Source organism: Scyliorhinus canicula, chromosome 11 (assembly GCF_902713615.1).
Source record: "Scyliorhinus canicula chromosome 11, sScyCan1.1, whole genome shotgun sequence".
Taxonomy (NCBI): Eukaryota; Metazoa; Chordata; class Chondrichthyes; order Carcharhiniformes; family Scyliorhinidae; genus Scyliorhinus; species Scyliorhinus canicula.
In genome coordinates this window covers 126,706,310-126,722,071 of record NC_052156.1, presented here as the reverse complement: position 1 = coordinate 126,722,071, position 15,762 = coordinate 126,706,310, and the positions used below count along the sequence as shown (strand labels likewise).

Genomic DNA, 15,762 nt, shown 5'->3' with positions numbered 1-15,762 from the left:
GCAGGGAATTGGGCCTAAGTAAGGTGCTCGTTTGGAGGGTCAGTGCTGACTGTAGGGATTCCATGGATCAGACTAAACATGACATTGGGAATCCATTTGATTATGCTCAAAGGATTGAGTGAAGAGAAGTTTGCTTAAAAATCATTGGAAGATTCATCTTGACAAAGTAGGGAGAAGGTGTCCTGTTAACGCCAAGAGTTGCATTTTAAACTTAACAATACATGTTTATGCAGATTTAATTTATAAAGGCGACAAGGGTTTTTTGGTTGTGTGAAATGTCTTTTCTGCAGCTTAGTGTGTTAGTTGCATAAGTAATGTTCAATCTAAGTTGATTCTATGGGTGGGATTCTTTGGTCTTGCCCACCTGCCGACCGGAAAGTCCTGCCCGAGGTCAACGGATCTTTACATGATCCCCATCCCATCTGTGGCGATCTTCTGGCTGGCGCGGCTGAAGAATCCAGCCTTATTGTGTTTGTCACAATGAAATGTGTGATCCTTTCAGCTGGTCACTGCGAAATTCATATCTCTTTTCAGAAGCTATCGGTCTCCAAGTGACTGGTAAAACTTTGCGGTATTTATATTCCTAGGCCTGTTTTTACACACGGACAGCATTATGTGGCCTTTTTCAGAGTGAGGCATTTTGATTCTGTTCATGTCCTTGGTGAAAGAATAACTAAAAAAGTTCTGTTGCAATAGAGATACTAGTCTGTCTCCAAATGTTTTGCAGGCCTCTGCTAGTTTTAAACTAATACTTCAAAAAGCTATCAAACCAATTGGAGGACAGGTTGTGATGAGTTTGCGCATTTCAATTTCTTTCTTAGAACACAACATAGAAAACCAGAGGAGAAATAGGCCATACAGTCCCTCAATTATCTTCAGCCATTAAGGAAGACTATAGCTGATCTTGTATGTTAACTACAATTTTTGCTGGATTCCTTTAATTCCCTGAATATTTAAAAATCTATTTATCTCTGTCTTGATTTTAAAATAAAAATATTTTATGGGATGTGAGGTAACACTTTCTCTCTCCACAGATGCTACTGGGCCTGCAGAGTTTTATTAGCATTTTCTGTTTTTATTTGTTTGCTGGTTTGGTCTGTTGGAATATTGCGACTATTTTTGATTTTATTACTGTTGTCGCAATGGTGACTAAGTCCTAAATCGGAAAACCAAGATCAGTTAGCAAAAATCTTTTGAGTAAAAATTAATCGGAAAACAAATTTAAACATGGTTCCGATAAATCACAATATGTAGAATCACAATATGTGGAAAAAACCTAAAAAAAACAAAAACTGATGTTCAATAAAAATGAAGAAAGCTAGATCATAAAGAGAAAGCAGTAAGCTAATGTTTTTGTTTCAATACATGTACAAAATGTACAGGTTACACATCCTTATAATTGTTTTTTTTTTAATCCTGAAAAAGTTTGCATTTCTCTGTAGAAAGCCCCACTTACCAAAGAACAAGACAACCAAGACTATAATGATTGTGAGGAATGCTCTATTCCAGTAAGAAGCAATTTTCTCCCATAAACGGAAATTGAAAACTTTCAACCATCTGAAACACAAATACAAATCACAATACTGTAAAAAATTCAAACTCTTTAGTTATTATTTGTTAAGATCACTTGAAGAATGAAGAGACTACTTTTGAAGATGCATTAGATTGTTACACATTACTTACAGCCGTGAAGAGGCCATTCAGTGCAAATGAGTCTCCTCCCACCATATTAATCTACTCCTTTCTCCATCATGCAGTTATCTAGCTTTCCCTTAAAGTCATTTATGCTATTCATCTTAACCAGTCTGTGGTAGCAAGTCCACATTTTAACAATTTTCTGGGTAAAGAGGTTTCTCCTGAATTACCTATTGGATTTATTAATGACCATCTTATTTTAATGATCATTAATTTTAGATTCCTCAAAAGGGAATTCCTTTCTCTGTCTATCCTACCGAACCACTTCATAATTTTGAAAGACCTTCACTGGGTCACCACTTTCTGTTCTCTGGAGAATACAGCAAAATAGTTTGTTCACTATTTCTCAATAGTTCATCGATTCTGTGTCAAGGGGTATGGGGAGAGCACGGGAGTCTGCAGTTGAGAAAGAGGATCTGCCCTGATTATATTGAGTGGCTGAGCAGGCTCCAAGGGACAAGTGACCTACTCCTGTTCTTATTTTATATGTTTCTATTCTGGCATCATCCTTTTGCACCTCCTCCAGTGCCTTTATATTATTTTCCTTATTTGGAGACCAAGGGCAAAAACTTCCTGTCCCAATGCACGGTCGAAGTGCGCCATGTGGACTTTAAAATTGACCGCTGCAACCCAAATCTGAGAATTCTGCTAATTCTACTGGCAGCATATTTTCATCAGCAAAGGGAAGGGGGTATGTCGGGACTCTGCACACACTGCTGTGCAAAAAACGCTGGCATCATTATTGGTGTTGGCATTTTGGAATTTCCGTATTTTTGATGCAGGCGGGCAAGTTTAGATTGGTGACATAAACCACATCAGCAGAGAGGTTTCATGAACCATGGGTGTACAATAGTTTGGAGGTGTGAACCATATGAAAGATCAGTACAAACGGTGTTGCCTACTTCAGTGTCATAATATGTGGCTATTGTAAAGCACACAAAGGATTAATGTAATGTTACTACTCTAGTCAGTAGATGGTGCGATAGAGCAAGCATATAAATATCACATGCGTCCTTGACATCTGGGAGATAGATGGAGACAGATGAGAGACAGAGGAGAGGGCAGGAGAGGACAAGAGAAGCAAAACAGAGTAGTTGTGAGATAGTTGAACTAATAGTATAGTTAATAGTGTAAATGTATAGTGCAATCTTTACTTAACTAATTCCTTAGTAAAATATTTGAATCTAATTGAGTGTTGTGTAATAAATTAGCTTTATTTGTTAAAACACTGCTTGCTGTTCTTTGTTAACACTACAACCATCACCACCCTGAAAGGACTAAAACAAAGAACACAACACACAGGTCTTAGAAAATGCTGTAGCCTAAGTGATAGCAATTTTACTACAGTGAGTACTGACAGTGCTGTGATATAAAAGGTAAGTGGCCATTAAATAATGTGGTTGCTAGGCTGTTACTTCTGACTAATGGCAAGTTGTCAAGAGAAAGAACAATATTCTGAAAGTTGAAAAGTGTTTTTACCCTGAAAGAATAGCTCACTATCTGTTTGGCTATTTCAAAGCTTTGACAGATATTTGAGCTTCTAGTTGTCTTTGAAGCTTCAAATTGATGCTGATCAGCAGGGTTTGATTATGCAGTTGTTCAGAGGAATGACAATTTGAATGGTTGGCTGCCTTCAATGTCCACAATGAATCAAAGAATTTACAGTGCTGAAGGAGGCCATTCGGTCTACACCGGCCCCTGAAAAAGTACCGTACCTAAGCCCACACCTCCACCCATAATCCAGCAACCGCTCTTAATTTCTGGACACTAGGGGCAATTTAGCGTGACCAATCCATCTAACCCGCACATCTTTCAACTGTGGGAGGAAACCGGAGCACCTGGAGGAAACCCACGCAGACACGAAGAGAACGTGCAGACTCCGCGCAGACAGTGACCCAAGCCGGGAATCGAACCCGGGTACCTTGCGCGGTGAAGCAATAGTGCTAACCACTGTGCTACCGTGCTGGATTCTGCTCAGTAGGGTTTGTTTATACAGATCTCGAGTAAACTTATTTAACAGCTGTATGAGCTTTTGATGGGGAGAGTATTTTTCACAAGTGGCCTTTTAAGTAACTCTTGATTATTTTGACAACTTTGACATGAAGCCACACAAGCAGCTATCAGGATAGGTGATGAAAACCTTGGTCAAAGAGGTAGACTTTAAGGAGTATCTTAAGGGAGAAAAGGGGGACAGTCAGGTGTTTAGGAAGGTAATTCAGGACCTTAGAGCCGAGGCAGCCGAAAGCACAGTCATAAACATTAGTGTACTGATTTAAGTCAAAGAAGTGCAAGAGGTGAGAATTGGAGGGACTCACAAATCCCAAAGTTTTGTAGGGCTTGAGGATGTTAGATGTAGGGAACAATTTGGAAAGATGAGAATTTTAAAATTGAGGCTTTGCTGGATCTTGAACCAATGTAGGTCAGAAAGCAGAGGCGTGATGGGCAAACAGGCTTAGAATGTGTGCAGCTGAGTTTTGGATGAGATTTATTTTATATGGGATGGAAGATGCGACGTTGGCTAGGAAAACATTAAAAGTGAAGTTTAGAGGTAGTAATTGCATGAATGATGGTTCACCAGCAGATAAGCTAAGGCAGGGAGTAGGAAAATGTTACAGAGATCAAAACAGGCAGCCTTGGTGATGTTTGCTGGCTCAGATTAGTGTTAAATATAACACCAAGGTTGTAAACAGTCTGGATCAGCATCAGACAGTTGCCAGGCAGAGGGATATTGTGGTGGCTATGGAAGGATATTTGAGGTAGGCACCAAAGACAATGACTAAAGTCTTCTCAATATTTAGCTTGATAAAATTACTAATCATCCAGTAGTGGATTTCATGTTGAGACAAGTGGTGGTGAGGTGGAGCTGAGCGTCATCAAGATACCCGTGGTTATGAGTTACCATTAAGAGCTTATATTTCATTATCTGTACCTTACTCATTAGTCTAATATTATTCAGGATACAAAGCTAATCAGGTCACCATGGCGGTGGATAACGTGCATGTACCAAGCAACTATGGGCTGGATTCTTCCACCCTGCCTGATGCAAGAATGACACAGGCATGACTCCGACAATGGAAATCTCCATTGACTTTGAATGCGGCCGGAGGATCCTGATCTATGTTCCAAGGGCAGATTTTATGTTGAAAGATAGTAAAGGAGAAATGTTAATATGATGCATTGCCGTGAAACTATAATTTCAAGCTGAAAATTCTTACAATTACGAGGTTTATAAGTTTGCTATTTTTAGGACTATGTATTTAATTTAAAGTAAAATGAAGGCAGCCATATGACTGGTTCCGAAGTCTGTCTGACAAGGGGCCTGGGTAAAGTGGTTGTTAAATATTAAAGTAAGGCCCAGATTGTTTTGCTGGGAAGGTGGTGTAAAGTTTAGTCGATAGTGTTTTTAGTTTGTTTGTTATAGTAATTATCTTAAAATGTGAAATCGTCTTTCAGATATTAACCGGAAGTTCAATTTTTAAAAAAAAATTCGAAGTTTTATATATCTCACAGCTCCAACATTATTCAGACTGCATCTATATGTGCGAATTCTGAGGCATTATTTTGAACTAGAAAATAAACCCCACTTAAACTAACATTATTAAGCAATTTGGAGATACTGACAGAAGCATCTACAGTTAAGACTTATAGTCTCCAAAATCTCAGTGTTGAGAATGATGCGTTGTAAAGTTATGCTTGAAACTGTTCATTTACTTCCAAGATAAAAGAGAGTTGGGATCTCAAGGACAGCTGATCAGCATTTCTATCTGAATATCAAGTGCATGTGATTCATCTTACCTTGGAAATGGGTGGAGAGGGGAAGGGTTTCAAAAATATCCTTAAAACTCTCAAACACAGGCAGCCTGCCAGGGTCCGGGAGAGACAGAGCAACTAGATGCTGAAAGTCTCAGTGGTTCAGTGTAGGATTGTGGGAGGCTTTCATGCCCAGCTAAAAAGATCAAATTCATGAGGTGCTAAAACGAGGCTGAAAGATTCACATAGCTGGCGCTAAGGAGGGAATCTCCAGGAAATCTCTCACTGTGAAGAACAATTCTGAGATTACAAGTTACCAGGCTGAGAAAGGAAAATAATGGAAGTAAACCCTCAGGAAATAAGAATCACTTTGGGCTAGTTATGGGAGAATTGAATGTCTACTTTAAAAAAAAATTAGATTACCCAATCATTTTTTCCAATTAAGGGGCAATTTAGCATGGCCAATCCTCCTACTCTGCACATCTTTGGGTTGCGGGGGTGAAACTCACGCAGACACGGGGAGAATGCGCAAACTCGACACAGACAGTGGTCCAAGGCCGGGATTCGAACCCAGATCCTCAGCATCTGAGGCAACAGTGCTAACCGCTGTGCCACCGTGCTACCCTTGAATGTCTACTTAAAGAGCGGAGTAAGGTAAACTTGAAAAGTAGAGTTTTTTGGTTGTGTTAAAGGGGAAAACTGTCGTGTAGTTTAAAGTTGTCTACCAAAAATAGGGTTTAGTCATGGTACTTTAGTCTGTTACTGTAAATGTCTTAAAATGTAAAAGGTGTTGCCATTTCAGCTATTGACTGGAAGTTCAAATTTCTTTTAAAAAGTTTTGTATATCCCACAATTGCAATAGAAATCGGACTGCATGTACATATGTGAATTCTGAGGCATTATAGAAAATAAATCTCAGTTAAATTAACATTATTAATAAAGTTTGCAAAACTTACCTTCGAGGGGAGATGAACGGTAAACATAGAAACAAAACAAAGCCTATTTCTGCATACAAGAAAGATGCAACTGCAACCCACTGCAATGTCATTGTACTCGATGAAACCTACCAAGAGAAACCACAATAGCATAATCATGTATTAGGATTTATTCTGAAAAACATTTGACTTAATACTTGATCTGCAATAGCTAGTTTGGTTTGATTTTCAAGTTCGTTGGGTGATACTTCCAAACAAATGAAGGAGACACTCAGTAGAATGCATCCTCTGCTACGGTGCTAATTCTTTTAAAAAAAAATTAAATTTAGAGTGCCCAATGATTTTTTTTCCACTTAAGGGGCAATTTAGCGTGGCCAATCCACCTACCCTGCCCGTTTTTTGAGTTGTGGGGTGAGACCCACGCAAACTCGGGAAGATTGTGCAAACTCCACGAGGACAGTGACCAGGGGCCGGGATCAAACCCGGGACCTCGGCACCGTGATTACAGTGCTAATTCAACATTATTACAATGACTTTGCTGTTCTCTGGCTGATGCTCAAAAATGACGAAGCAGAAAAATCCCACCTTTTTATTAAGAGCTCCAACTCACTGAAGAGGCTTCAGGTCAATCCACATCCAACAACTTGCTCTGAAAACTTACATTTAAGCTGTGACAAATTCTACCACAGCAACTGAGACAATTCACAATGTTCTAAATTCATTATCAACATTCTTTAATTATCAACATCGGGGTTTTTCAAAGTGTGGGTCGTGGGAAAGTGTTGAGAGGGTTGCAGAGCAATCAGTTGCAGTGTTCTTGCGGTTTGCTGGCTCAGGTTAGTGTTAAATCCAACGCAAGGTTGCAAACAGTCTGGTTCAGCCTCAGACAGTTGCCAGGCTCATTTCAGGAGAAGCACTCAACAGCCATGACCAGCATTTTATTGAGAATGCCAGCCACTGCTGCCTTTTAAACAAGAAGGAAATTAGACCGTATGCAGTCTTCCAGCCATATGCGGCAACAGTGAGCAGGTCACATACCCTGCACGTACACTTGACATCAAGCACCTTATGTTTGTGCTTCTGGCGCCAAACCATGGAGGAGAGCTTCTTCCATTTTCTAGCTGCGTCAAACAAGGCAAGGGGACTGTGAAGATATCATTTTCTTTTAAGAGAAGGCCAGAGACACAATTAGGCAGAATACCTACTGGTCAGGATCTCACATTTGAATCTGCTGGAGAATCCATGGCAGGACAGAGCAGTGCTAGTGTTAGCTCTGTACAGAGCTCCAGGGTCGCTGGTTAGCAGCCAATAAAGAAGAAACTTAACTTGCTTTATTTAGAACAGTGTTTTTCAAACTTTTTCTCCCGGGAGTAGTAGTATAAAGATGATTTCTTAAGGCATGTTTTTTTCAATTGTGCCAATGCAAATAAGGATGCAAAGTATGTGTATGTTCTCTGCCAGGAAGTACTGGCAAGTGAGAGAAGTTTCAGATTTTGAAAGAGAAGTGGTGGGTGAAACATTCCTTTTGAGGTTGAGAACCCAGAGTCAGTTATTAACTTAAAGCTGACTACACTGCTGTACCTGACCTGTGACAGCACATTAAAAACACACCAAAAGCCCATGAGGCTGTCAGCATTCTGGAGTAGCTCCTTGGAGTATCCAGTGCTGAGTAAAACAAGCATTTTGTTGCTATTGCCCTTCATGACGAACTACATGTGTGAAGTTGGATTTTCCGTTCTCACAAAGATGGAAGATGACACAAACGTACTGGCTGACGTCTGCACCTGATAAAACACATTGCCCTCTCCTCCTGTGAGCCTGACTGGAGTGAGATCGTGAGGGCCAAGTAGGCTCCCCGTTCACAATAAAGGTAAGTGAATGTGGCATGTCGAATGTGCGAATGCCTGTTGGTGAAGGTGGCAAAGGTCAGCCTGTTGGCAAAAGTGGATCCCGGGAGAAAAAGTTTGAAAAACACTTTTCTAAATAAAGCAACCCACAACATTTTGAAATGTCAATTTGCCCCATCTATCAATGTTAAAGGATCCTTAAAAAAATTCCAGGATCTGGATCTTCATCAAAAACAAATCAATTCTTCCTTGTGTCTGTCATGAGAGAGTACCTTTAAGAAAGGGTGTTAGGGCAGCACGGTGGCACAGTGGCACTCTTATCCTGTCCCACGTTTGGAGGATTGCATTGAGAAAGCGGGACAATCAGCTTTTATTTCCAAATTGGATTTACTCAAAGGTTACTGGCAGGTACCTTTATCCGAAAGGATGAAGGAGATTTCAGCTTTTGTGACTCCAGATGGTATATACCAATTCAAAGTTATGCGAGCCACATTTCAACGGTTAACTATCAAAGTCGTTTCAGGATTACCCAATTGTGCGGTATACGATCTGGTAATTTTCAGCCAGACATGGACAGAACATTTGAAACATCTGATGGAGTTATTCGATCGACTTCAGGAGGTGGGTTTGGTGATAAACCTAGCCAAAAGTGAATTTGGAAAGACCCAAGTCACATTCCTTAGCCATACAATGGTCCCATGGGACGTGAAAACAAAAATTATCGGGGAGTTTCCGATACCCTTGACACGACGGGAAATAATGCGATTTCTTGGTATAAGTGGATTTTACAGGAAATTTGTACCCAATTTTAGCAGCGTGGTCGCTCCACTGACAGACTTGCTCAAGAAGCGTAACAAATTCCAGTGGACAGCAGAGTGTCAACAGGCATTTGACGGCCTGAAGGCTGTGTTAACCTCTGCTCCTGTTAGCCATTCTAAATTATACGAAACCATTCAAAGTGGCGGTTGACGGGAGTGAGGTGGGTGTAGGCGCGGTGCTTCTACAAGACGACAACGAAGGGCTAGGGCGGCCTATTGGTTATTTTTCAAAGAAATTGAATTCTCACCAGAAAAAGTATTCCACGATTGAGAGGGAGACTTTGAGTTTGGTTCTGACTTTGCAACATTATCACATTTATGTGACCAGCAATCCATCTGACACCATTATATATACTGATCATAATCCGTTGATGTTTTTGGAGCAATTACGGAATAACAATGCACGGCTGTTTCGTTGGAGTTTATTTTTGCAGCCATTTCATCTAAAAATAGTACATGGCAGGACGAGAAAATGTGGTAGCTGATGGTTTGTCACGAATGTGATGAACGGAAGCAATTTCAGTTGGAGGAAGAAAAACGGAAAAAAAAACTATTATTATACCTGTTTGGTATAATACCCGAGAAAGTATATTTACTGTGTGCATTTCTTAAAGGATAGTGAAAAGGTGAAAAATGAAACCGTCTTGACGTTGATGTTTTTTTTCCCTTGGGGAGGTGTCATGTGAGAATACCTTTAAGAAATGGATGTTTATAAATGGGTGTGTATATAAAACCTGTGGTGAGAGTACCTTTAAGAAATGGGTGTTTACTACTGCAGTGATGTCAGAGAGTGGGTGGAGCTGGGATGTCTGTCAGCTTTTTACTTTTGTTTTTGAGCAGGCTGCAGGGTGTGTTTTAGTCTTGTTTTTAGTGTTGGAGCTGAAGCCAGACCAAGCAGGTGCACGGGTGTTCGCTCTGCCATCAAAAGACTATCATTGATCATTTGGTGAATTCAGAATTATAAATGTTTTCAGTAGTGACTTTAACCGGATTTGCTTCTGATAAGGTTTTGTTTTTAAGTCGTATGGATGTTAAAAAGGAAAGCTTAGGTTTACTTAGTGTTGTAGTCTTTGGGGGTTGTATTTGAATTAATGGATGCTTAAGATGTTCACTGTACGTTTTAAAAAGGTTAACTTGAATTCATAGAATAAACATTGTTTTGCTTAAAAAATACTTTTCCATTTCTGCTGTACCACACCTGTAGAGTGGGGCGTGTGCTCCCCATACCACAATCTAGTAAAAGTTGTGGGTCAGGTGAACTCCATGATACACTTTGGGGTTCTCCAAGCCCTGGCCCATAATAAATTGGGGACTTGATGGGGATAAAAGACTATCTATTGGATTGGCTTAGTGAACTTAAAGACAGGGAGGGGTGAGCATATTGTGGTTGCTTTTCAGGTGTGGTATTTCATTTTAAGTAGGGAGTATGTTGTGGACAATGGCTCTTTCAGAGGCTCTGAAGTTTTTGGGGGTGGAGACGGTCACACGCAGTACCTTACGGACAGAGACTAAAAGCAGACTGTTAGATTTGGAAAAAACATTGCAGTTAACATGACCTAACAAAATGCGAAAAGGTGAGGTAATTATGGCGGTGGCTAAGCATTTAAAGTTGCCTGAGATACAGTTTGACTCATTGGAAATAGCAAAAATTCAGTTGCAAATTAAACAAATGGAGCATGAGAAAGAATTAAAGCAGCTTGAATACAAAAGAGAGAGAGGAAGAAGAAATAGAAAGAGAGGAAAAGAGAAAGGAAAACAGAAAGAATAGCCCTAGCAGAACAAAAAGAAAGAGCAAGGGAGATACAGATCAGGGAAAAAGATAGAGAGAGTTTGAACTTCAGAAAATGGCCATAAAACATGACAGTCAGTTAAAATTGGCAGGCTTAAAAGGAAACATACAGTTGGATGAGAGTGATGAGGATAGTGAGAAAGAGTGTCATAGTCGAAGGCTTGGTGGGAATCTATTTAAATATGTCTAAGCATTGCCAAGGTTTGACGAGAAGGAGGTAGAGGCCTTTTTCATTTCATTTGAGAAGGGAGCTAAACAAATGAAATGGCCACAGGACATGTGGGTATTACTGATTCAAACAAAGCTGATAGGCAGGGCTAGCGAAGTGTTTGCATCACTACTGGAGGAGGTATCTGGGACGAATGAGGAGGTGAAAAAATCTATCTTAGGTGCATATGAACTAGTGCCTGAAGCTTACAGACAAAGGTTTAGAAATTTAAGGAAAGGATTTGGTCAAACATACATGGAGCTTGAAAGGATCAAACAGAGTAATTTTGATAGGTGGATAAGGGCTTATACTTTTGGAAGGAGTTTAAAAATTCAATTCATGATGTAGTGAGAATTCATGTGGAAGAGCTGAGGGTTAAAACTGCGAGGTTAGCAGCTGAAATGGCAAATAATTCTGAATTTGTTCATAAATCAAAGCTTGGTTTCCGACATCAGTTTCCGCCTGTGAGGAATAGAAACTGGGGACATGAGGAATGCTCAAGTGGTAAAGATGATCTGATGGGAGATAATAAGGAAAGTATACCTCAGACTAAAAAAGAAATCCAGGAGGTGGAAAATAAATGAAAAGTTTCAAATGTTTTCACTGTAATAAACTAGGCCATGTAAAGTCAGTGTTGGTGGTTGAAGAAAAGCACTGGGAAGGCTGATGTGGGAAAACAGGTTAAGACAGTGGGGTTTGTTAAAGTGGTAAAGGAAAGCCCAAGTGAAGCGAATGAGGGGCAAAAGATTGTACAGCCTCATCAAGAGGTGATTGATAAGAAGGTGCTAGATCTCTTTAAAAGAATTTACTTGTGTGGGTAAAGTTTACTCATGTGTATCAGGAGGAGCAGGTAAAGAAGTCACAATTTTAAGATACGGGAGCTAGTCAATCTTTAATGGCAAGCGATGAAGAGTTATGTAGTTTGGGAAGAATGTTGCCAGAAAAGGTGGTAATATGTGGAATTCAGGGCGAGAGGAGTAGTGTTCCATTATATACGGTAAGGTTGGAAAGTCCAGTGAAGAGTGGTGGTGGTAGTAGGAGTAATAGAGAAACTACCTTGTCCAGGTGGAAGTGATGGTTACTGTGGTTGATAAGCCAGTGGAAAATCAGACAACTGAAGTGTTGAAGGACGAATATCCTGGGATTTTTCAGGATTGTGTAGTAACAAGGTTGCAAAGTCACAGGTTAAACAAGAGGAGAAATCAAAGAGTGAAGATGAAGTGCAATTATCAGAAACGATTTTTGATCAAATGGTTGAAAAGGAACAAGAACAGGTGGAGGTGGATATTTTTAGTTCAGGAAAATTGGCGGAGTTACAACAAAAAGATATTGAAATAAACCGGATGTATCAGAAAGCATACACAGAAGAGGAATCTGAGTGTATACCAGAGTGTTATTACCGTAAAAGTGATGTCTTGATGAGAAAATGGAGATCTTTACATATGCAGGCGGATGAAAAGTGGGCAGAAGTTCATCAAGTAGTATTGCCGGTAGAGTATAGAAAGGAGGTGTTGCGAGTTGCACGTGAGGTACCAGTGGGAGGTCATTTGGGAATAAGGAAAACTCAAGCTAAAATGCAAAAACATTTTTATTGGCCTGAACTACATAAAGATGTCATTAAATTTTGTCAGACATGTCACACATGTCAAGTGATAGGGAAACCTCAAGCAGTGATAAAACCAGCACCCTTAATACCCATTCCAGCATTTGAGGAACCTTTTACAAGGGTCCTAATTCATTGCGTTGGACCGCTTCCTAAAACCAAAAGTGCGAATCAATATCTTTTGACTATAATGGATGTGTCTACTAGGTTCCCAGAGACCATTCCAGTACGTAATATTACAGCTGAAAAGATTGTGAAGGAATTACTTAAATTCTTTGCTAGATATTGACTACCCACAGAAATACAATCGGATCAAGGATCAAATTATACCTCAAGGTTATTCAAAGAAGTTATGGATAGCTTAGGAATAAAACAATTTATAACAACTGCGTACCATCCAGAATTGCAGGGACCGTTAGAAAGGTGGCATCAGACATTAAAGACAATGTTGAGGGCTTATTGTCAAGATTATCCAGATGATTGGGATAAAGGAATTCCATTCGTACTGTTTGCAATTAGGGATGCACCTAATGAGTCAACCAAATTTAGTCCTTTTGAACTAATTTTTGGTCATGAGGTAAGAGGACCACTTAAATTGATTAAGGAAAAATTGGTGAGTGAGAAATCACATTATTGGATTACGTGTCAAATTTTAGGGAATGATTAAATAGAGCAGGTGAATTGGCTAGACAACATTTAAAAGTTGCACAAAATGTGATGAAACGGGTAGCGGACAAGAAATCCAAAGTTCGTAGTTTTGCCAGTGGAGATAAAGTTTTAGTGTTGTTACCAGTGGTAGTGACCCTTTAAAAAGCAGGTTTTGTGGACCTTATCAGATTGAAAGGAAATTAAGTGAGGTGAATTATGTGCTAAAAACACCAGATAGAAGGAAGATTCACCGAGTGTGACATGTGAATATGCTTAAAAGGTACTTTGAAAGGGATGGAGAGAAGAAGGTGGTTTTAATGATTCTAACTCAAAGTGACGAATCAAATCCAAATGACTGTGAATTTGACATACCTCAAATTAAATTCGAAAACAAGGACGTTCTTACAAATTGGGATAAATTGTTGAGTTACCTTCCAGCGGAAAAACAGACTGACATGAAAGAGCTATTGATATCACATGGGCAGGTTTGTAGAGATAAATTGGGAAGTACTAAAATGGCTATACAGGATGTAGATGTGGGAAATGCGGATCCAATCAAACAACATCCATACAGACTTAACCCTTTAAAATTTGCCCAGGTTAACAAATAGATTGAGAGTTTGCTTAAAAATGGGATAATTGAAGTGGGTTGCAGCCAATGGAGCTCACCTATAGTTATGGTACCAAAACCAGATGGTAACCAAAGGTTGTGTGTGGACTATACAATGGTTAATGCAGTTACAAGAACAGACTCTTATCCTGTCCCACGTTTGGAGGATTGCATTGAGAAAGCGGGACAATCAGCTTTTATTTCCAAATTGGATTTACTCAAAGGTTACTGGCAGGTACCTTTATCCGAAAGGATGAAGGAGATTTCAGCTTTTGTGACTCCAGATGGTATATACCAATTCAAAGTTATGCGAGCCACATTTCAACGGTTAACTATCAAAGTCGTTTCAGGATTACCCAATTGTGCGGTATACGATCTGGTAATTTTCAGCCAGACATGGACAGAACATTTGAAACATCTGATGGAGTTATTCGATCGACTTCAGGAGGTGGGTTTGGTGATAAACCTAGCCAAAAGTGAATTTGGAAAGACCCAAGTCACATTCCTTAGCCATACAATCGGACAGGGTGAAATGGTCCCATGGGACGTGAAAACAAAAGTTATCGGGGAGTTTCCGATACCCTTGACACGACGGGAAATAATGCGATTTCTTGGTATAAGTGGATTTTACAGGAAATTTGTACCCAATTTTAGCAGCGTGGTCGCTCCACTGACAGACTTGCTCAAGAAGCGTAACAAATTCCAGTGGACAGCAGAGTGTCAACAGGCATTTGACGGCCTGAAGGCTGTGTTAACCTCTGCTCCTGTTAGCCATTCCAAATTATACGAAACCATTCAAAGTGGCGGTTGACGGGAGTGAGGTGGGTGTAGGCGCGGTGCTTCTACAAGACGACAACGAAGGGCTAGGGCGGCCTATTGGTTATTTTTCAAAGAAATTGAATTCTCACCAGAAAAAGTATTCCACGATTGAGAGGGAGACTTTGAGTTTGGTTCTGACTTTGCAACATTATCACATTTATGTGACCAGCAATCCATCTGACACCATTATATATACTGATCATAATCCGTTGATGTTTTTGGAGCAATTACGGAATAACAATGCACGGCTGTTTCGTTGGAGTTTATTTTTGCAGCCATTTCATTTAAAAATAGTACATGGCAGGACGAGAAAATGTGGTAGCTGATGGTTTGTCACGAATGTGATGAACGGAAGCAATTTCAGTTGGAGGAAGAAAAACGGAAAAAAAAACTATTATTATACCTGTTTGGTATAATACCCGAGAAAGTATATTTACTGTGTGCATTTCTTAAAGGATAGTGAAAAGGTGAAAAATGAAGCCATCTTGACGTTGATGTTTTTTTTCCCTTGGGGAGGTGTCATGTGAGAATACCTTTAAGAAATGGGTGTTTATAAATGGGTGTGTAAATAAAACCTGTGGTGAGAGTACCTTTAAGAAATGGGTGTTTACTACTGCAGTGATGTCAGAGAGTGGGTGGAGCTGGGATGTCTGTCAGCTTTTTACTTTCGTTTTTGAGCAGGCTGCAGGGTGTGTTTTAGTTTCGTTTTCAGTGTTGGAGCTGAAGCCAAACCAAGCAGGTGCACGGGTGTTCGCTCTGCCATAAAAAGGTCATCTCTTGATCATTTGGTGAATTCAGAATTATAAATGTTTTCAGTAGTGACTGTAACCTGATGTGCTTCTGATAAAGTTTTTTTTAAAGTTGTATGGATGTTAAAAAGGAAGGCTTAGGTTTACTTAGTGTTGTAGTCTTTGGGGGTTGTATTTGAATTAATGGATGCTTAAGATGTTCACTGTATGTTTAAAAAGGTTAACTTGAATTCATAGAATAAATATTGTTTTGCTTTGAAAAATACTTTTCCATTTCTGCTGTACCACACC

At 39.8% G+C, this 15,762-nt stretch overlaps 1 protein-coding gene across 1 annotated transcript in view; it reads right to left on the bottom strand.

Moving 5' to 3' along the window:
- The window catches only part of dus4l (dihydrouridine synthase 4-like (S. cerevisiae)), a 101,998-nt gene that overhangs the window by 45,793 nt on the left and 40,443 nt on the right, over window positions 1–15,762 (bottom strand). Inside the window, exons 8-9 of the mRNA XM_038812216.1 lie at window positions 6,402–6,508; window positions 1,457–1,557 (exon numbers count right to left, since the gene is read on the bottom strand). Coding sequence (XP_038668144.1) covers window positions 1,457–1,557; window positions 6,402–6,508 — 208 coding nt within the window. The remainder of the gene's footprint in view (window positions 1–1,456; window positions 1,558–6,401; window positions 6,509–15,762) is intronic.